Raw genomic sequence first — 23,252 nt, forward strand, 5'->3', positions numbered from 1 at the left:
GATGTTTGATCCTAATCCTTTCATTCAAATTTTGCTAACAATTATAACTTTTTTATATATATATTTGTATTTTGAGAACATTTTTTATTTTTAGATTTTAGTTACATCCACAATTATTTTTTTAGCTTTTTTTTATATGTTTTATATGTTTTATTAAATTTATTGATTGATTTTTTTTTGTAGTTTTTAAGATTTTTTTCATTATCTTAAGAACTATTTTTAATTTTTGGTTAAAGGGTTAAAAAAGCGCTCGATAAAAAATAAAAAATAAAATCAATTGAGCCTTCATGAAAAAAGTACATTCAATTGAGCCCTTCATGATTCAAAAAAATATCAATTAGCTCCTTCCATTAATAAAATCATTAATTGTCCAATTTGACCATTAATAGTAATAACATGATTAATGAAAGCCACTAGAAATTGTCACATGGTAATAGCATGCCACATCATCAAAAACAAAAAGTATTATGTTAGTTTTTGCTTAAGTGGTTGTCATGTCAGCACGCCAAGTCAACATATTGCCATATGGCAATTTTTGTGGCTTTCGTTAGTCATGTCATCGCGGTTAATGGTCAAACCAATCAACTAATGATTTTTGTTAATGGAAGGGGCCAATTGATTTTTTTTTGAATCATAGAGGGCTCAATTAGGTGCACATTTTTCATAAAGGCTCAATTGACTTTTTACTAATGACATTTTTTACCCCTTGGCCTTAAATTTTTATCTTTTTAAAAATTTTTAAAAAATTTAAAATAAATTTAACATGAAAAATAAGATAAAATATGCCATCTTATCAATTGTCCGTATCAACGGGCACATCAATTATCAATTTCTAACGTCAGTTGCCACATCATCATGTAAATTTTCAAATTAATATCTTTTATGAAAAAGTTAAATTTGAAGGATTAATTGATTGGCTAAAAGAATTAAGGTAAATTACACCAACACTCACTCAACTTTGATGTAACTAACAAAACAATCACTTTGATTTCAATTCAGTCACTCAAATTTCGAAAAATAACAAACCAGTCACTAACATTATTGAAAAATGACAAATTAGTTACCCATTAACATTATCTGTCACAGGCTTAACGGGACAGCTGATGTGGCCAGTTAACTAGCTGATGTGGCTAGTTAACTTGCCATGTTGGATGAGGCAAAGTTGAGTGACTATTTTTTTTTGGTGTTTCCTTTTCCATTTTTTAATAAATGACCCAATATTTTTACTTTTTACATAAATAGCCCAATATGTTTATACTTCTTCTTCTCTATCCCAACAATCTTTGTTTTCAAATATGGTGATCTGCTTCACTCTACCATCAATCTCTTTTGTCTCCTTCTCTACCTTCCAATCTCTCCCCATCCAGATTTTGCCATGCCAAAACCTAAGCCACAACTTCCAATCTATGCCCTTGTGGCTGCCATTGTTATGTAGCCAAACCATAGCTTCCAATCTTGTGCCACCAAAACCAGAAATAAATATTGCAACCTAACTGTTTGTGAAAAATGTCACAATGAGCTACCCTTTTTTTATTACCAACCAAACCTCCAAAATGCAACGACCATCAGTTTGAACTCGATTGTGACAACAACAATTGCACCGTTTTATCCCTAAACCATGACAAATTCTAAGTCCAAAGCATCTAGTACAAATACTCTACGATCTAAGCTATCAACGTGGTTAGTTAACAAAAAAAGAAGAAGAAGAGAAGAAGAAGAAGAAGAAATGGAGATGACCTGAAATGCTATGAGATGGTGCATTTGGCCGGATACAACAAAGAAAAGCTCTCGACTGTTCATGTCACCAAAACTGTTCATTGTGAAGCTTGCCCCACCGTCATTGTTGTGATCTATAACCTTATGTTGCTGCTAAACCATTCTAGAAATTTTTTCTTTTCTTCTTCTTCTTCTTCTACTGCCTAGCCCAGCTAGGGTTTTAAATTGGGGCCGTCATCTTTCCATTAAGTTTGAAACGAAAAATGGTTAAAAGGGCTGATTTTTTATTTTTCAAAAGTTGGGTGGCTGAATTAAAATTAGAGTAACTGTTTTATCAATTTCATCAAAGTTGAGTTATTGTTGGTGTAATTTACCCCAAAATTATTTTACAATGTTTTAAGGCTAGTCTTGTATTATAAGCTCAATTAGTTGCCATTTTAGATTAGAAGACGAAATAATTTTTGATTTATTAACTAAGTATAAGGGGTTAATTAATTATTAATTTCCGATAATGATGTTAATAGGATGTTTTAAACCTTAAATCAAATTTATTTTTACACTACAACTTTATCCGTCCTCTCCCTCTTCCCCTGCCAATCAAACTTTCATGTTTCAACACTCGACCGCCATTTTGTTTATTTCTTTTTTGTTTCCCTTTTAGAACCTGAAATTATGGAAGCCAAGAATTAAAGCTTTTGTTTTCCTTTTAATGCGATAGTTAATTTCTCATCTTTTTTCTTTTAGATTTTTGATGTACCGAAACAGAAATCCATGGCTTGTCTAAGTCTTTGCCTTCCGGAAGGTGAATTTGACGAGTTGCTTGAACATGTTCCTTTATCAACAAGGCGAAAATTGTTACTTTCTCCCACCGTCCCGTTCGAAAACCAAGTCGAAACCTCCAGTTGCCTGGTGATTGTTTAAATTATTATTTTATTTCATTGAATTATTAGTTTTTGTGTTGCATTGTTCATATTGGCTTTATCTTTGACTGCATGAAAATGGGATTTTAGAGATTATGACTGTAATACTGAGTTAGTCGTTACTTCTATTTGTGATAAAGTTTGAAGCAGTGGGAGATTGTGATGTATGCTTAGTTAATGAAAACAAATGGGAATGACAGAGTGAATAAGAATTTGGTTTCAGATGATTTTGTTTTTTTCGGGTTATTGGACAATTTTCTTTTTCCTAGCAATTGTTTATCTTGGGAAAATTACTGTTCTCACACTTGTATGCCCATCAAAGCTTGAATTCTTTCTAGATTCTGGGAGCAGACATGTTGTTGTTATTACTTATGATATTAGTCTTGAACTTCGGAGGTGAGTGGCATGAGTTCATTTTGGTTAAAACATAAGAAGAGGGGTAGGATCCATAGAGAGGCATGTATATTTGTTCTCTTTTATTTATTGTCTGCAGGTATATATATTTTTTTTACTCAATTCCCTAAAGCCTAGGGCATGGGGTTTGTGATTGTAACTTAAAATTGCTCCTTAGTATCCATTGATCTAGGATCTGAAATTACGTACGTAATCTATTTTTCTTCTCTGTTTCTTTATTTTCTCACTCCTCCCTTGTTCCCTTGAGTTATTAGTAGGTTGGTAAGAAGGGAACAGATCTACCTTTGTATCATAATTGCCTTTTCCCATTGACATTGTTTCATAACTTAGTATGGAGCAAAATGAAGCCCAAAGGGTACTGGAAATTGGAACTTCTTAGGTCATCTGGTTTCTTTTTTAATTAAAGTTCTATTTTCTCTGGCTGTTCAGTTTAGTTAATCTAATGGCTTATCATGTGAGGTGAAATACATCTGTTGAGCTAGAGTGAATTTTGCTTGGAACATCTTGGTGTAAGTAAACTTGAGCTTTTATCTTCAGCAGTTGAAATGAACTTGACTATTAGTTGGATGAAAAATGAAATAAAACTATCAGTATTGTTATTTATCTGACTTTTAAATTAGTTATCTCTGATCAGAGAAAAAGGCTATCATGCTCTGTGTATTTATGTTTTGACTCTCTTGTTTGCGTGTTTCTTATTTTTTTTTTCCCCATGTTATATATATTGGAGATTGACATGCGCAGGGCCCTCTCTCTCTCCCTCCTTGCTCTGCCCGAGATCAGGTGGATCAGCATTTGGCAAAAGATAGTCCTAATTACAAAGTTACTTCTGGTGCTATTGAAGTTGCAACTAACAAAGATCCATTAGATTCTGCTGCATTTTCTCAAGATTCTCAGCTGGCCTCTTCTTTCCATGATGTAGGTTTGCCTATAAATGTCAACAGTGAAAGACATCAAGCAGATGAGCTGACAGGTACTGAAGCTAATGCTGATGCTTCCGGATTGCAAATTAATGCTGGTGTCTTTCTGCCACCAAATCCGGTGCCGTCAAATGTTCCTGGTGTTATCAAGGTTGACTGTGCTGATAAAATGCTGCCTAGTTTATCAAAAGAAGATGCAAATAGTTCTGCTACTACTGGTGTTATAGCTTCTTGCCAAGATGTAGATTTGCCTATAAATGGTAACAGCCAAGGAAGTGAATCTGACCACCTGAAAGGTAATCAAGCTGATGCTTCTGAACAGGAGAAGATCAATTTTGATGTGCCTCTGTCTTCAGATGTTTCTACTATTGAAAAAGTTGACTGTGCTGATAACATGCTGTTGAGTTTATCAAATGAGGATACAAATAATTCTGCCAGTACTGGTGTTACGGGTGTGAATATGATGGATAAAAAGCTCAGTGACTTTACATTTGGTGAACTTGACCACATTGTATTGAAAGAAAGAAGAAAATTGCTTCTAAAAAGGTGCTTCTCGCTGGTGATTATTGCTTATTCCAAGTTAGACTTTGGGTTAATATGTTATACTTTTTGAATTTGCCACTGTTCTTATTTATAACTTTCCAGGAAATTTATGGAACTGGAAAAGCCAGCTGTAAAGGTAATTTGTCTTCCATTTTTGAATTTGGAAGTATGATCATGCAAGAATGCTGTAGTAGTTAACTAGTTATACACCATGTTGACGGGAAAAATGTCATTTTCAGTTTTTATGTCTTTTACTTATTTGTTTTACATATCCACACCCTATGGAGACAAGGATTAAATGGGAAAAAAAGTTTAATCTGAGTTTTTTTCTCTCCTTGCTTGCTCTTCTCTTGCCTAACTGGAATCGGCAAAACCTGTTCTAGAGGTAAATTATCTTTTGTTTTTTTAATGTTGGAAGTAAAGCCTCTGTTGTCTTCAAAGAGTTCTGGACATGCTCACTACATGGTAGTTCTTATACATGGCTAGTACCAGTTTATAGGGAAACTTTTGGTTTTTATCATTTGCTTGTTTACTTTCCTCTTTATTCCCCTTACCTCTTTTATACAATGATCGAGTAGATGTTTAATGCAAGATTTGTTGCTTCTGTATTTTTTTGGGGGTTGACATATCTCTACTGTTTATGGGGTCACTGGGATAATGATATTATTTGGAGGTCTGAACTTTGGTTTCTTAGCTGGAATGGTCGATGTGTTGATCCTGCTGTTTGAGTAATGTGATGTATGCTCAAATTCAGGCATTTTCCTTCTCCTTTTTGAAGTATTTATTTTTGCTATTTTCTACTTTTAATGTCAATTAATGGTACACAGGGCATCCCTGTGGGGTTGAGAGAAGATACTATAGCTAATTCTACCAGGAGCATTAAACAAGAGCTTCAGCCTATTGATGGAGAATGTTTAACATCTCAAAATCAATTTAATGATATTCCTATAAGAAATGCGGCCAATCTTTCTGGTTTTTCAGCAAATAATTCATCTAGTTTGGAAGACTCTGCTTGGAGGAACAAAGAAAAGCTTCAGTATGTTGATGGAAAATCCTGGTTGAGTGGAATTGAATATAATGACATACCTAACAGAAGTGCTTCTAATTTTCAAAGAACTTCTTCCACTGGTACATCGATTTATATTCTTCGTGGGCTGTCTGTTACAGGTAACAATATTAACTATTGCCTGGTTGTTGTGTAGGGACTGAATCTGATAGGTCAGGAAAAAGAATGGGAGATAGCAACATAGTTTGTCCCTCTCAGAGAACATCAATGGAGTTTACATTGCGTGATGGAGATGATTCTGTTCCTGCAAGTACAAATATATGCAGTTCAGCTTTGAATACTTCGGTCAAACTGAAAGTTGAACCATTAGATTATAGTAACTTGCAAAACCCAGAGAGGAGCACTTTTGGTAACATGGTATCAGTGAAGTGTGAAGAGGACATCTCTGATGGGATAGACCATATGCTATTTCGAGATCGGATGAAGCTACTTACACCATTTGAGGATTTTAAATTGAACTTTTCCAACAATTTTGAGTGCTTGGGGCAAAGTGAGCCTGCTGCCTTTGGATTTAGCCTCTTTGTTTCAGAACCTGCCAAACCTATAATGATAAGCCGTCCAAGGAGTAGAAAGAAGACTGCCACGTAGGATCTGCCATTGTTTTATTTACACTCTTAGCTTTTGGTCTCAGTAATTGGTCCCTCAGGATCTTTGCTTGTGAAAATTTGCAGGGATTCGGTTGTAACAGCATTAGAAGAAGATGCACCTGAACTTCTCAAGGTACTGTATTTATTATACTTTCTTTATGGCTGGGTTGTTTTCTGTAGAAATATCAATTGGCTGGTAAAAACAAACCCAAACTGAGGTGTTTGAACGGTTTATGGAATGCAAGTTAAAAAACTTTGGTTACCCGAAATCGAACCGAATTTGATTTTTATTTAATTATAATTATTTTTTATTTTATGATATAAAAATTAAATATTTTATATTTAAAATAGTGAAAATAACTTAAAAGTTTTATATAAAAAATATTTTTCAAAAAAAAAATACCATATAAAAGTTATTGATTATTTTTTATTTACTTGAAAATTATTGTTTTTCAGAAATATTTATAAGAAAGACTAAAACATTGCCAAATAATATTTAAAAGCCATAAACCAAAGCTCATATTGTCAAAATAAGTCTGAAAATCCAAAACAAAAAATGAAAATGAAAATGAAAATGGAAAAACCAAGAACCAAGCCGAATTATGGATGGTTTGAAAATTCCAAAAAATCTGACCAAACCAAACCAATATTACCCCTATTTGAAGGTACTAAGGCTGCATTTTCATCTTCTGGTTTCTAAAATATTTCAGTTGCAGGTGTTGCGTGATCAAGGTGTGTCAGTTGATGAAATTAAGCTTTATGGGGAGTCAGAGAATTACGATGCCTTAGATGAATCATTCAACGAAGATAGCTTCTCAGAGCTTGAAGCTGTGATGACAAAGGTTCAAGGATATGAGATTGAAAATTCATTTTCTGTTGCCTTTTACACTTGTTTTGTGCTGTTTTGTGTTGTCTTTTGTCCATGCACTTTGATGCTTTATTCAACGGAGTTTGATAGATTGATTTCTTAAGATACTTGCAAAAAGTTGAAAACTAAGTGCTAATGTTTGGTTTATTCAACATAAGCCAACAAGTAAAGTGAACTTCCATTGATTTAAAATGGAGCTAGACGTTCTGATGGAGAATTCTGGATATGCTTGTTAAGAGATTAAGTTGTTTAGGATTTTATTTTACATTTTATGGGTTTGATTGTGATCTTTACATTTATTTAGGCTTTTTAGACTATTTAGGTTATTCCATGTTAACTAATATTTTACTTCTTTTCTAAATTATAGGGTAGATTTAAATAGGTGCTGCACCGTGACATTATGGCTTCTTTTTTTGTTGTTTCAGCTCTCTTTTTCAGATATTTACCGTTGATGTTTATCGCAACTGACCATAGTAGCATCTATTATATCCGCAATTGTGATAAAGGCGATGCAACTAAAAACACGTCTGCGCCCACAGTTTAAATTCATCTTTACAATCGATATTTTGCATTTTATTAGGGTTTAGGTGAAGTTATCATAAATCAAGGGGACTCTGTTGATGTATTATTGATATTTTCTGGATTTTGAGTTTCGGTTTATTTGTCTATATCACTTTCACTTTCACTGATCAATTTAGATTTAATAGTATTTTTCCCCAATCATTGCTAAGAAATATTCTATTTGAATATGCTTTTAAGTTGTATTTGAAATGGAAAGACACTTCTTTTCTGCTTATGGCTAATAATGAATTGAGTGGTATAAGGCTTGAGAATTTTATTCTGCATTAAAGTTGGACGTGTGGAGGAACTTTTTATTTTGCACTTCCTGGCATAAGTTCAACTTGGTTTTAGTTTGGAAGAAAACCTTAACCAAATGACTCTTAGTGGTCTGAAATGATTTGTGCAGTTCAAATTCCTTTTTCGGTCTTTACTACTGATAATTGTGATCTGGTAGGATCAGTTTGAATTGTCCAGGATAGGAAGTTGTAAACTTATTTTGTTATTTCATATATTTATGTATGCATGTAGACATTATATGATGAAAATGTATCTATTTTTTGTCGATGGTTTATTCAGGTTTAAGAGGCACACCTTAAGTTCTAAAGAAATTTGAAGTTTGTAGTTTTCATTTAACTCTAAAATTGGCATCTAGGAAGCATTTCTTCTATAGTTTCTCTAGTGTTGTCGAGGTGTGAGCTCTAGGCACGCCTACGCCTTCTGCCTTAGCACTAGACAACAAAGACATCTCAATCTCTTTTGGGTGAGGCACAATTGATTCGGTGCAAGCTTGATGCACCTGAACTTTTGTAAGGCGATGATTATAAAGAAAAGGCCACCTGATTGAAGTTCTCTTTGATTTCTTTTAGTTTTAACTTCATTTTCATTAGATTTTCCTTTAATAGTAAGAAAGGGGATAATATCAAACTTTCTAGTTCTAAATGTTTAAGTATTCAACAACAGAGATAGAGGACCAGAAGGAAATCATTCATATTGGCCAACCAAGAAACTTGCATGTTTTGTAGGTCAACTGAACTGCATTTTATTATCATGCTTATACATCTTAAGCGTATTTTATACACACCCACACAAGACATGCATATAGCGCGTCACTTCACCCAGACTAGTGCCTTGTGCTTGAGGCAATATAAGGGTCTAGCCTCAAAATTGCCCCTTGTGCCCTTTGACAACATTTTCTCTTTGAATATGAAAAGGACAATACTCCATGCACCACATTTTAATTAAATAGAGCAGGGATGTTCATTATCAATGAACTGAAATTTCTATAGTTTTCAAGAGTTCTTCTCTTTACCACTTTGGCTTTTAAATGCTTTTCCTTCCAAAAGGCTTCTGATGTTAGCTTTTCTATGATGTTTGGGACAGCTTTTCTCTCAGCGCAGCCATTTTTTAAAGTTTTCTTCTATACGATGTGCTAAGGGCTCAAAACCTAGTTATTGCTTGGCTTGCCTATTCTCACTTGTGGAGCAGGTAAAAAGCTTCATTCAACATCAATATCTTGAGTCTCTGTTTAATAGTAAACTTTTTCATTTTCAGTTGTTAAATGCTCATTTAATTATAATTTTTTGAACATTTTCTATTTTTCCTACTCTTTCAGACACGTTATCTGCAGTTCCGTAGATGGCCAGTTGAATGGGGTTGGTGCCGGGATCTTCAATCATTTATATTTGTCTTTAAAAGACACCACAGGTAAATAATCTGCATCATGAGTTATGTTTATAAGTCTACAATTCCTATTTATTATTTTGGTTGATGAATATTTTTATGCTTTCTTGATTGCAGAATTGTACTTGAACGTCCAGAATATGGTTATGCAACATACTTCTTTGAGCTGTTAGATTCCTTACCCGTTGGTTGGCAGGTGATGAGATTGGTGACTGCCATGAAGCTTACTAGGTGTGGCAGGATAACGCTGATTGAGAACAAACCATTATCGGTAATAATTCATTCATTTTATCTTAGATTTTTTCTATTTTTTTTTTGGTCAGAATAGTTGGAGACCTTGGCAAATTGATTATTCATTTTATAAACTTTGCTCCTTTTGTAGAGCGGTTTGTAATTTACTATCATAATTATGAAAAGGGGACTAGTTATAACATTATAAAAGGAGAAATTGTATGATTGCTTATTTTGTTATATTTTAGATAAAGATTTACCATAAAATTATGAGTTTTAATAACATGGTTATACATTAGAAGGATGGTAAAATTGATGAAGATGTCAACATAGGATCCTAATATGTTGGATGAAATAGAAAGTGTATTAGGGTTCTTTTTGACTGCCAAAGATCTTATAAACTCAATGAAAAATTCTATATGACAGCAATAAAATGTTCAATGCCAGAAGGCATTGAGTTCTGAGGCTGCAAAGTAACAGCATGCACAAAAGATGGGAGTGTAGTTGAGATGAGAATACTTAGGTATATAAGAGAGGATAATATTAAAAACAAATGTCCAAAAAGGTGGGGTGGCACCAATTTAGGAGAAAATGTGGGAAAGGCTTTGTTTAATCATTGTACATAAACCCGAAGAGTAGGCTTTCTTTTATTATTTTCTAAAGCATTGATTCAGTAATCTGCATGTAGACTGAATTGTTTCCTTTTCATTGTTACTTGGTCTATTCTAGTGCGTAGAATCTTTTTTTCAGAGGATCTGGAGGAAGCCTATCGTAATTTTTATTTTAATAGACTATGAAAAGGCCTATATGAAATTCCTACCTTGAGATCATCACAAATATGATCACTTTTTGAGGTTTTCAGAATTAAGATTCTACCAACAACTAATTGTGATTCTTTGTGAAGGCTGTCTGTTGTATCACCATCTTCTTTTTTCATGTTGAAAGTAATATTAGGTATTTTGTTCTTTTAGGTTTACATTTTCTTTTAGATTGGGTGAAAAAAATCATAGATTTCTTTTAAGGCTTTGCGTGCCTTGGATGCTACCAAGAGAATGTTCCTCCATTCCTTTTTTATTTATATTAGAAAAAAATGAGTTTGGAATATAGAAAAGAAAGGGAAATATTGATTTGGGTTTTATTAGTTCACATGCTTGACTAGATATTCAGTTGTGTGACAGTAATTCATTTGTTTTCTAGAAATAACTCTTCATGGATAATTGGGCTATAATCTCGTTAGCCTTGCTTATATTCCTTTCTTCTACTTGTAAACTCGTGATTATAATTTTATCTGTGTATTTTATAGAATTTCAACAGGCTTTCTTTTTCTTTCTAGAACAGAGCTTTCTAAGCTTGATTGCAGGAAATTGACTAGTATGTCAGGCATCCTTTTGTTCTAGGTTCTCTTTTCCAAGATTGTAGCTAAACAGGATATGGAAATTGACAGTCAGTTTGACAGTTTTTTTTTTTTTTTTTGCTTGTGTGCAATTTGAAGAGTAAGGAAGCAGCACTGACTGCATCTCTATGTCAGTTGATATGGTTATATGTTTCACTCAAGTATTTTTGTCTTAATTTTTGTTCAGGTTGGCGAAGACTTGAGTGAAGGTGAGGCAAAGGTGTTAATGCAGTATGGTTGGGTCCCGAATACTGGCTTGGGAACAATGCTCAATTACTGTGATAGAGTTGTCCATGATAGAAAAAATGAGAGCGACAGCTCGGAATGGAGATCAAAAATAGGAAAGCTGCTAGTAGATGCATATAACGGTGGAACTATTGTCTCTGCTAGTCTTGTAGAGGATGTCATCGAACAGGACAGTGAGCGAACACAGATTAAAACGGAACTTTGATTAGAGATTTGACCCCCAGAACACTATTTTTCATGGCACAAAGAAAATTTTCCAAAGTTATTATGCAATCAGCCAGTGACAGAAGAGCTCAAACCCCAGTTTTCATGTTCTCTTAAGAGTAGGAAGTGTCTATTTGACAATTACTTCCATATATTTAGCTAGGTAAGGAAGGATGTTGTGGATCCTCCAGTTTTCTTGTGTATGCTCTGCCTTCATTTAGTTTATTCTTTAATTTTACTTCTTTGGTAAAGTTCAGATGCAAGATATTTGAAGTAGACAAAGACACACACAAACACATTAGAATCTGTTTTTAGGTTAACACCGAATGTAGGGTTCAGAAACATAAATCTTCCTGTTTATATTTTTAATATAAGTTTACATGTTGACTTGCAAATGGTGTTCATAATGTTGTTTTGCTCTCAGGATTTCCCAAACACTTCACTCCCTATGCTTTTCTAGGATATGCTAGTGGTGGTGGATAGGGAGATTTTAGGGTTTCCAAATAGTCTTTTGTTTTAGGCTCCTTTTTTGTATTCATGTGCAAATCTCTAAAACCAAATATGCATCGCAATGCAAACATGCAACTGCCTCAGATTTTTTCCTAGTTCTACACACTGATAAGATAGAATCACTGACTCTTGGATAAAGTCATTAAATTGGACCAGCTTGGTTTTGGTTCAGAACAATGTTTTTGGAATCGAACTTGTGGTTGAACTGGTCTGATTAAAAGTTCATAATTTTTTTAAAAAATGATATAAAATATTAAAACTTTATAAAATATGATTCAGTTGATCTTTTTAATTCGATTTAATAGGTGTATACCAATTCGTGATCTAATTCAACTTTTATCTCTTTAAAACCAATATTTTGATTTTTGGTCCCAAAGTTGAAGTTGTTTGGAAAATCAACTTCTTTTCGGTAGGGATGCAGGCTGCAGGCCCTATGTATGGTTGGTTCTTTCAGCAGAACCTCTTTTAGGCTATCAAAAAATTCGATTATAAAATGTGACCTTCACTCTCTTTCACGAGTTTTAAGTAGTTAATCTCACAATTTGGTTATCTATAAAAATTCATCCACGTGGAATTAAAAAATTAAGGGTAAATTACATTCAAGATCACTTTAAATAGAGTTTATTCTATTTTTGATCATTTTAAGTTTTTTTTTTTAATTTGGTCACTCTAATTAAGATAGTTGTTCGAATTAGTTACTAACATTAAAAATTCAATTAATTCGTCAACAGATTATTGATGTAGCACATTAACCAATTGAATGATGAGACATGACTTTTTCTTTTCTTTTTTACTTTTGACTGTATTTATTCTAAAATACTTTTTTTACTGTAACTATTCCAAAACACGTAGATAGTTGGATTTTCCGTTTTGTTTGGAGAACCTGTCAATGTTGTTCGTTATCATGATTTTAAGCTCGTTATCAAGATTTCAAAAGATTTTAATTCCATGAAAACAAATGACATGGATAAAGGCAACATCGCATTTTGTTATAGGTTATTTTTTAACACCCTTAACTTTTGGACCAAAATATTATATTTTAAATATCAAAATGAGATAAAAAAAATTCAAATACTAAAGTAAAAAAAAATTACAATTCAGAAGCCAAATCTTGACATAATTCATAACTTGAACATTGCTATAAACTAAGCAAGTTAACTAAAATTAGTAATTTTATCAAACCTGTGTTTTTAAAAATAATGTTCAATAAGTAATCACACATATGTATTGAAATTAATAATAACATATAGGGTAAAGTACTGAAATGATCACTAAACTACTGCATGCATTCTATTTTGATCATTGAACTTTTAATTTTTTTGATTTAACCATTAAACTATTCGAAATCAAATTTTTAGTCTTCGACCGTCAACAGCCATTTGAAATTTGATGGTAGTGTTGACGTGGGCTTTTTTTATTAATCCAATAATAATATAGCCCATTATTATTTACACATTTTATCAATTTGATCCTAACTATAAAAAAATAAACAAATTTAACCTTCAATGTTTACAAAATTTGTCATTTTAGTTCAAATTCTATAAAATTCAATAAACTTAGCGCTCAACATTTCTAAAACGAAAAATTTTGTAAATTAAAAAAAATAACACCCGAACTTTTATTTCTCCGACCTTTATTTGTAATAACAAGTTGATTCTCCAAAAACCAAACAACCAATCCCCTTATCCCCAATCTATCCTCCACTTCTTCACGCGCTTCTTTTCTATCTCAGACCATTTGACCTGACGAGTCCACATCGGCCGACTATGACATGCAAGTTCACAAAGCTGGCCGAAACATATATATGGCAATGGTAGGCTACCTCCTCAAGCATGTGAAAGATGGGTGCTTCAACATCAATACAGAATCCTCTAGCTTGATCCTCGGCCCTTTGGTCAAAACCTTATTTCATTTAGACAAAGGCCTCACGTGCAAGCACACGTTTTATTTATTCATTGTGCGTCTCTACAAAATCGAAATGATCAAGGATTCGTTGTGCATGATTCAAACTATGATGGGAAATGGTGGGTTGAATGCCACCATCTTTCATCCAATCATGAACATGTTGACAAAGAAGATGGAGGAGGTGTGGCTAGTGGCAGATCTAATGAGTCATCCAAGTTTCGCCGGACTTGATGGCAAATAATTTTTTTTACTAACAGCTAAAGCTGTCTGTGGGTTGGGTTCAGACCGAGGCTAGACAAAGGGTTTTTCTGTGCCTAGGCCCAATAAGAAATATGGGCCTGGCATCTTGTACAAGCTCGGCCCTATTTAAATATGGGTAATTCGGGCCTATCCCAGCCTCACCCAACAATAAGTAATTTGACAGTATAAAACAGCATCTAGAAGGAAAAGTAACAGCTTATATTAATTACTAGAGCAAAAATAAAGGAATGCCTTATATCTGGTTCTGGTAGCACAAACATCAGAAATAGGAATTCCGTTTCATTTGCCTTTATTGCAGTCCAATGTCTGACATCTCCCATCATAAATTGAAAGGATCCTTTTAGTTGGGGGAAACTACACCTAGGCCTTGCTTTGTTTATTCTTTTTCTAATTTTAATTACTGATTTCACCTAAAAATCCTCCAACAGACTTCACTGGGAGGAAGTCGGGGATTCCCCAAGGAGAATGGCAGAGAAGAGAGCTGCCTTATGGAATTTGACGGCAAACTACGAAAAATAGCTCTTGGTTAGAAATGAGGTTTTAGACTTTTAGGAGTTGTTCGGCTTTGGGTTTTGTTTAGGATAAGTTTGGACTTTAAATTAAAAATATTTTGGATTTGGGTTGGATTTTATATATTTAAAATTTATAATAAAATGTATAATATTTATAATATATTTTATATGCATCCGGGCTGGACTGGGTTAAGTTTGGGTTTCAAAAATTCTATTCAAAGCCTAGCCCAATTAGAAAGTAGGCTTGCAATTTTGCCTAAGCCCATTTTTCGAGCTTGGTCTATTTGTCCAAGTCATCCCATATTTTGGGCAGATTTTCAGGATTGGGCGAGTAGCCTAATCCTTGGCCAACTCTATTGACAGTAAAGGCGAGCACAATGGAGAAATAGAGGTTTAGGTGTTGGGTTTTTTTTTTAACTTATAAAATTTTTAAAAATTAAAATTTGTCGTTCTGTAAATGTTAAAGACTAAATTTATAGAAAATTTTGGAATTTGAACTAAAATGACAAATTTTGTAAACATTGATGGCTAAATTTGTTGAATTTTTTTTATATTTAGGATCAAATTTATAGAATGTGTAAACATTAGACGGCTAAATTTGTTATTAGACCAATAAAAAAAGTCCGCATCAGCACTTCCGTCAAATTTAAAACGGTTGTTAACATTCGATGACCAAAAACTTTTGATTTCAAGTAGTTCAGTGACTAAATCAGAAAAATAAAATTCAATGACCAAAATAGAACACGAGCAATAGTTTAATGACTATTTATGTACTTTACCCTAACATATATGCAATATGTATGAAATTAAAAAAAAGAGTTTAAATTGTGAGTGAAATAAATTTAAATAGGTAAATATAAGTGATTAAAAAAATATTAATTGCACTCCGATAGCTTTCTAATTTATATTACATTAAAATGTCATCAGGTTAGAAAGCATTATTTAATATATTATCAAAATATCAAAAATGTTATCTCATGCTTTGTAAGAAAATTTTAATATTAAAAATAGAGTAATAGAAATAATTGAATAATTAGTGATAACTTACTCTAAAAAAAAAAAAAACTTTTTTCAATTTTGAGCCGGTGCCATGGGTGAAATAGTTTGAGTAACGGTATTAAAATGCATTAAAAAAATTAATTTTAAAATATGAAAAATTGGTATAGTAATTTAATCAATTGAGTTAGTGTCACCAACTTTACTCGTAACATTAAATTCAACAAAGGACCTAATGTTAGTAGAGATGAGTTGGTGTTACTTAACTCGTGACATCAAATCTAATAAAAGACTTAACATTAGTAGGGAAGTGAAGATACACAAACAATACAAGTGAAATAGTTTGTGCAATAACATTGAAATGTATAAATAAATAAATAAATAAATAAATAAAACTTTGATTGAAGTGGTAAAGAATTTTTTTTAAAAAATATTGATGGCATAGGTTTAAATATCACTATATGTAAATTTTATATTGGTTTTAATAAAAAAAATAAAAAGACAACAATATCCTCGCAATAATATAATGACTTAATCTATTGATTGGTTCTTGAGCTTGACAATTTTTTTCACATTAACCCTTGAATTTTTTTTGAATCATACTAGTCCCTACAGTTAGCAACAGTTACCTACATTAGTCCCTGAGGCTAACCCCGTTTACTTTCTAAAAAAATTTAGTGACATGGATCAATATCATTGTAACACGTGTTATTTATTTATATATTTAATTAAAATTTAATTTTTACAATAGTAAAAATATAATTTCATCATTTGAATAGCCTATATCTTTGTAATTTTTAAAGGATTGAATCAAAATTTTATCATTTTTAGGGGGGACAAAGTACAATTTTATCTTTATTAATTTAAAATTTTAAAAATATTTAAAAAGTTTAAACAGAAAATTTTTCATTTTAGGGGAGCCGGGCCTACAAGCAGTTGTTACATTATCCAATTTTTTTTTATCTAGTTGTTATTAACTTTTGTGTAGTGTGTTTTTTTTAGTTTGTTTATGATGTAGGTGAGTGATAATGAAAAGAATAAAAGGGAATTAAGCTACTTAAAATGTAGTTGATTCATCCAAAAAGCTTTTTATTGTTAGAAAAAAAACATTATCTCCAAATGCAGCATTATCATTTGAACATTGAAGGATATATATTTTTTATATTGCAAAAAATTGAAGTGTTAAAAAAGGATTGATGTCGGCAAGATCCCATTAATTGTTTCAAAGACTAAATGAAAAAGAAGGCCCAAATTGGAACATGTTTAATGGGTAAAATGTGTATAGTCTCCAACAACATGATGCCTCCTCTCCAAAATCATAAGTAGAAGCTTTTAGTGTATTGTTTGTTTTTGAATCAAAATGATGGGTTGATTTATGCTTTTCCAAATTTTGAAATATACGTGTATAGTTCCACTTTTTTGAATCCAATAAAAAAGCGTACATCTTTTTCCTGTTTTACTACTATTCCACCAGAATCCTTAATAAAGTCAACATACTTTATTAATTAAATTCCCAAGGAAATGACAGAATAATGACATGCCAGGATATGATTGGAAGGACAGGAGAAAAAGGGTCCTAAAATCCACTAAAAAGCCAATAACAGGGATGCGCGTGGGGCGGTGGCCCAACCTCAACTCTTATGAGGAGGAATCATGTAGACATTTCCTTTTAAAGTGTCGACTTGAAATATACCAAATGCCAAATGGCTTCCAATCCTTTGTTTTGAGTCCAATTTTCTATGGAAGCTAATCATTGTTGAGCCAAACAGGACTCCTTTTTATCCATATTCTAATTATTAAAATATGTTATATTTATTTATTAAATTTCCATCCAATGAATTAAGCACCCTTTAAAACAACAGGACTAAAATTTAACCAACCACCACAGTTTTGTTATCACTAATCCGGTTCACTTGTTTTGCCTAAACTGCAACCCCATTTTATCTCCACCTTCAGCCTACTCTTCAACCATTGTAGGAAGAGGGAGTGTTGTCTTTACAGCTATTGATGATGCCATTGCCTTGATAAACAATTGAAAAAGGGACCTAAAATTTTTAATGTTAGAAACAAGCATCATTAGACATAGACCGAAGCCTATCAAGATGGCATTATTATTGAATAATCGCGGATATTTAGATGACGCCACTATTTTTATGTTTGAGATTATTAAAATATAATTTTTATGTCTTATGTTTTTTTATGATTTTTTATAATTTATAATTTATAAATTTTTTTCTTTCTAATCATTTTTACAATTACAATAATCTTTTATAATTTTTAACTAAATAAAAGAGGGAAAGAAGAGAGACTGTTAATTTGAATGATTAACCATTAAAGTTAACAATAAAATAATATTTTTAATATATTTTAACCGTTTAAATACCCAATTGATTGTAAAAAATAGTAAACTTTAATTACTTTTTTATTAGAAAAAGTTTAAGAGCTTTGTATGTAATTAAATCATAAATATTAAATAAATATAAAGCCGGGCTTATTTGCATTTCGTATAATGTTGAAGTTAAATAAACAATTACTTGGATTTTTATTAAATGGTAACAAACAGTCAAATATATATCCTGTCAGATTTTTTAATAATAAATTTCATTTATATTTAGGGCATATTTAATAAATCACTGAGAATTTTTATTAATTTTTATGTTATTGAAAATAAAAAATTTCAACATTTAATATTTTAAATATTTTTTATAATTATTTTAATTTTTTACTTAACATAAAATTGTCAACAAAAAAGTGTTGAATAAGATAAGTAGGTAGGTAGCTACTTATTATTAATGTAGAAAATATTAAATTGATTTTACTTTATTAAAATTTTGAAATAAATTTTAAAAAAATATATTTATCTCTCATCCAAAATAATATAAAATATTATATTAATAAGATTAAAATTAAAAATAAATAATCTTTTAAAAATTAGTATTTACTTTTATCAAACAACATAATTATATTCAATACTTATATTTACTAATTTACTAAACAAATTTTTAATATAAATTCAACACTTATAAAGTTTAGCTTAAAAATCAGGTATTTAACTTTTCAACAATTAAATTTTCAGTTTATTAAACATACCCTTATTCTACATAGTTCTTATTTATCATAGGTAAGAGTTCTTACAATTGTATAGATGAGTTAATTGAGTGATGCAAATAACTTAAGAAGATATACTTAAAACTATTTTTTTAATTTTGATTTTCAATTATTTTGATATAACAAACTTAATTATAAAATCCCTTAATCAAATTTGCATAAATTATTTCAATCTTATTTAAATATATTTTCAAGTGTTACAAACTCAAAAATAAAGTTTCTAAATGATTTAAACTTTCTACAAGAGCTTTTGAGAACCCCCAAATCCTTTAAAATGAATCTAAGCCACATATTTTAAGGTTCCTAGTCTCGTCTTGAGACACAAGCATGTCTGCCTCGAGACAAACCAACATCGAGGCTAAAAATACTTCAAAGGAACATCGTCTAGAGACAAAAGTCATTTTGTCTCAAGACCATCCAACATCAAAGTTAAGGTAAGCTACAATGGAACCCTTTCTCGAGACAACCAAACATCGAAGCTAAAGTTTGCTTCAAGTCTTGAGACAAGGGATTTATGTCTCGAGATATATTGTTGCAGGTTGTAATAAATGTACGGAATAAATGCTCCTAACAGCTAGAAACTCTCTCCAACAGCTCCAAACGTCCATAATTCAATGACAAGGTATAAATATCATTCAAGGACACTCATATGAAGACAAGTACACAAAGATCAAGAGCTCAATTCCAATAATTTCTCATTATTGTCCTCATTTTCTCTTATACACACTTGTGAGTTTATTTGTAATTCATTCTTTCAAGTTTTGTATTATTGTGTGAGAGTGCTTTATTATTATCCATCAACCTTTTAGAGGTTATAATCCACTCCAAACTTTATTTCTCATTTTTTGTGAGGATTTACTTAAGGTTTCGGGTAGAAAACCTTAAGGGGAAGTGACTCTATCTTGCCTTGTGAAAAGAAAGAGATTGTAAAGGTTAAAAATTGTCCTTAAAAGGTTCAAATGTAATGAACTTGGGAAATCCTTAGTGGTGGTAAGGTAAGGTAGTGGAGGTAGGTAATTGTATATTCCGTGTCTTAAAGTCTTTTCTCATTAATGTGTCATCCAAAATATCTCAATGTGTTAAACGTTCCACAAACAAAAAATCAACCAATATCTTTGGCTCGTCATCCACCCATAAACATTCTTATCACCCTCAAGAAGGTTTCCAAGATCAACAACAAGTTGGCAACAATGTTCCCGAATGATAGCCCAAGGCACACCCTTCTAAAGCTCACAACTATCTTATAGACACTCTGTCTTTAGCTCCGCTATTATCTTCTTGGACTCTCGCACTTCTATCCACCATCTTTGATCGCGTCAACACTTTTACTAAGCACTTTATTTCTTGACTTAACGACTTGTCACGACGAGTAAACACCCTCTTTACCGAATTAGAGTAGCAAATGATGATGCTCTTATCTCATTTTTCTCATTTGCCTTGCCCATTTGGGTTTTTGATGGTTGTTTAGGACTTATTTGGTTTATGTTTATTTTGGATGGTAAATATTTTCTTTTGTATGTTATGGATGATTTTCTTTAGGATGTTTATGTTTTTTTTAGGAAATTTTCTCTTTATTGTATCTAGTGTTTATGCATGCTTTAACATTTTTTTTATTTTTGTAGCTTTTTTTTTATTGCATCTTTCTCATTTACAATCTTTTTGATATACCAAAAAGGGGGTAGTATAACAAAATTTGCAAATTTACTTAAATGTAATGGCAAATCATGTTTTATTTTCAATTTCAAAAAGAACATTACTATTAAATACGTATTGAATTTTTACTATTTATTTTCAAAGCATTTTTCTAAATAATTTCTTTTATAAAATTTAAAAACATTTTTATTGTCAAAGGAATGCCTTAATAAAATGCTTTAAAAATGAGGAGTTTAACTTGATAAAAACATGTGACTTAGGGGTATTTTTGCAAAGCAATTTTTTCAAAAAGTTTTGTTATATCCAAAAGGGGGAGATTTTTAGCTTTGATTTTCAATTGTTTTGATATAACAAATTAATTATAAAATCCCTTGATCAAATTTGCATAAAGTATTTCAATCTTATTCAAATATATAATTTATGTTTTACAAACTCAAAAACAAAATTTCTAAATGACTTAAAATCTCTAGAAAAGTTTTTGAAAACCCTTAAGTCCTTTAAAATGTTTCTAAGCCACATTTTTTAAGGTTCCTAGTCTTGTCTCGAGATACAAGCATGTTTGTCTAGAGACGGACCAACATTAAGGCTAAAAATGCTTTAAAGGAACCTTGTCTTGAGACAAGTCATTTTGTCTTGAGACCAGCCAACCTCAAAGCTAAGGTAAGCTACAGGGGAACCCTATCTTGAGACAAATGAACTTTTTATCTCAATACAACCAAACATAGAAGCTAAGGTTTGCTTTAGGGGAGCCTTATCCCGAGACATATAACATATTGTCTCGAGACTTGGTCATTGTGTCTCAAGATCACAAGCTCCAATAGTCATATTTTTGTTCTTCCTGCCTCGAGATAAAGGGTTTATGTCTTGAGACATACTGTTACATGTTGCATTAAATGCGTGAAATAAATGCTCCCAATGGCTAGAAAATCCCCCCAACAACTCCAAATGTCCATAATTTAATGAAAGAGTATAAATATCATTCAATGGCAATCATATGAAGACAAGAAACACGTAACACCCAGAATTGACGGGTCCTACATTGGACAAGTAGCCTGAAAGAAATTTGAGTGGCGCGGTCCTATCTGCCCAACTAATGCCATTGGCGTATACGTAGGGCGTTTACTTGGTAATATAGTATAAGGTAAGGAATGTTCTCTAAAAGATGTGGTTATGTGAAAATGAAGGGAACAGTAAGAGTATTAAGGGTTTTTTGGGTAATGAAGATGACACCAAAGGTAAGGTACACCAAGTTTGCCTAGTTACTGTGCAAGTTACTTTCTAACGAGATGGTCAGGATGAACGATGGGGTAAAACAAAGGTACATAAAGATTATGGAATCTTGAATACATATCCATACAGATGTTGACCCCTAAGAGGATAGTATTAAAGGTCAATGACACGGATAAGTTCCTATAGAAAGAAGGGTTTTCTATATATATATCTGGATATGAGTTGGAGAGAGGGAGAGAGAGAGAGTTATCTTCTCCCTTCTATTTAAAAACACCATTTCTATTTTTACTTTGGAGCTGATCAAGGTTCTTTCTTGCTAAGCTAAAGTTAAGGATTAGAGTTTCTACAAAATGGTTGTTTCATGTTCAGGGTAAGTTAATGGTAGCAAATGAAGAAGTAAGGCTTTGCATGAAAGTTAATGGGGGTTCTGATAATAATTAAAGTTATATGAATGGGGTTGAATGGCATCTCAAGTTTTCGTGTTGGATGTTTGGGATCTGGAGACCAAGATATTGTTCGTGGATGTCAAGTGAGTCCCTAAGCTGAATTTGTCATGTGTGTTATGCATTCTAGAAACTTCGACAAAAATATATAAAACCATGAGATCCGGTCTAGGAAAGTATGATGTGATGATTCTGATGAGAAATGTATGAATTATAGACTTGTGTGTATGGATTGCATGAAATCTGATGGTCTAAGTGTGTAATAGGAATATGAAGATTGAAATGTATGTGTGTATGCGTCTAAAAACATGCTATGGAATGTGTCTGTTATGAATGAGTTAGTATGAGTGATTAGTCTATGTCTATTTACAGAGTTGTCTAAAAGGGTCAGTCGGGACTTTAAACACAAATATCTAAAAGGAAAGGAAAAGGAATGTGATTGATATGAATGAGTTAGTATGAGTGATGAGTCTGTGTCTATTTTCTATAAATTTTATACTTTTTAAATATTTTTAATGATTTTTATTTTTTTTAAAAATATTATTTTTTGAATTTTTAAAATTTTTAAAAATTAAATAAATGCTTACGTGTCCGCCACACGGTAATCCACGTGCATGTCACATCAACAAAGTTAAAAAACGTTAACTTTTTCATCCATTTTAGAATAATTTTACAAAAAACCCAAGCATAAAGACTAAAAAGGCAAAAAGTTAAATAAATGACTAAAATGATTTTTTTTTATAAAGTTGGAAAGCCAAATAAATCGTTATGTCTTAATTTTGTTATACTAAACAATATATACACTTGTCAATGTCATCAACCCAATAGACTTTTTAAATTCCACTTTACAATGTAGAAAATATTTTTCTTTTAAATTATATTTATTTAGTTAAAAAAATAAATCATTGTATTTACCATAGGACATAATTAATATAAATATTATATTTAAAACTTTAATTTAATTTTTGAAACAGAATAAAGTGCTTATTATATTGATCATATTAGGCATAGTCCTTTCTCAACTTTTAAATAGGAAGATAATGCGTTTCAGCGCATTCAAACCCATATCTTTCTACACTAACAACAATACCAATGTCAATCAAACTAAGACTCAATCGGCAATTAGTAAATGTTAAATTTCTTATTACATTAAATTGTTTTGCGATCCCTTACGTGTGCTTCCCATCATCATTATAACCTCACAAATTAATCTCAAAAGTTTATTATCTTTTAAAAGAAAAAGAAGAAACTTTCTTCGGAAGAAAAAAGATAAAAAGAAAACAGTTTG

The 23,252-nt window shown here is 31.7% G+C and overlaps 1 protein-coding gene across 6 annotated transcripts; it reads left to right on the top strand.

Moving 5' to 3' along the window:
- The first annotated feature begins 2,242 nt into the window (after positions 1–2,242).
- Positions 2,243–11,741, top strand: LOC107954833 (uncharacterized). 6 transcript variants are annotated; one of them, XM_041097760.1, is made up of 12 exons: positions 2,243–2,625; positions 3,792–3,879; positions 3,970–4,513; positions 4,613–4,646; positions 5,338–5,638; positions 5,713–6,160; positions 6,248–6,296; positions 6,880–7,005; positions 8,973–9,077; positions 9,205–9,296; positions 9,390–9,543; positions 11,084–11,741. In XM_041097760.1, exons 1-12 carry the CDS (start codon positions 2,488–2,490, stop codon positions 11,345–11,347), a joined length of 2,343 nt encoding a protein of 780 aa, XP_040953694.1. In that variant the 5' UTR covers positions 2,243–2,487; the 3' UTR covers positions 11,348–11,741. The 6 variants fall into 6 exon arrangements, with proteins under 6 accessions (XP_040953694.1, XP_040953695.1, XP_016746007.2 ...); XM_041097761.1 differs by having other exon boundaries at positions 3,831–3,879; XM_041097763.1 differs by having other exon boundaries at positions 2,487–2,625; positions 3,778–3,879.
- The last annotated feature ends 11,511 nt before the right edge of the window (positions 11,742–23,252 follow it).

This window comes from Gossypium hirsutum, chromosome D07, assembly GCF_007990345.1.
Source record: "Gossypium hirsutum isolate 1008001.06 chromosome D07, Gossypium_hirsutum_v2.1, whole genome shotgun sequence".
NCBI classification, from domain to species: domain Eukaryota; kingdom Viridiplantae; phylum Streptophyta; class Magnoliopsida; order Malvales; family Malvaceae; genus Gossypium; species Gossypium hirsutum.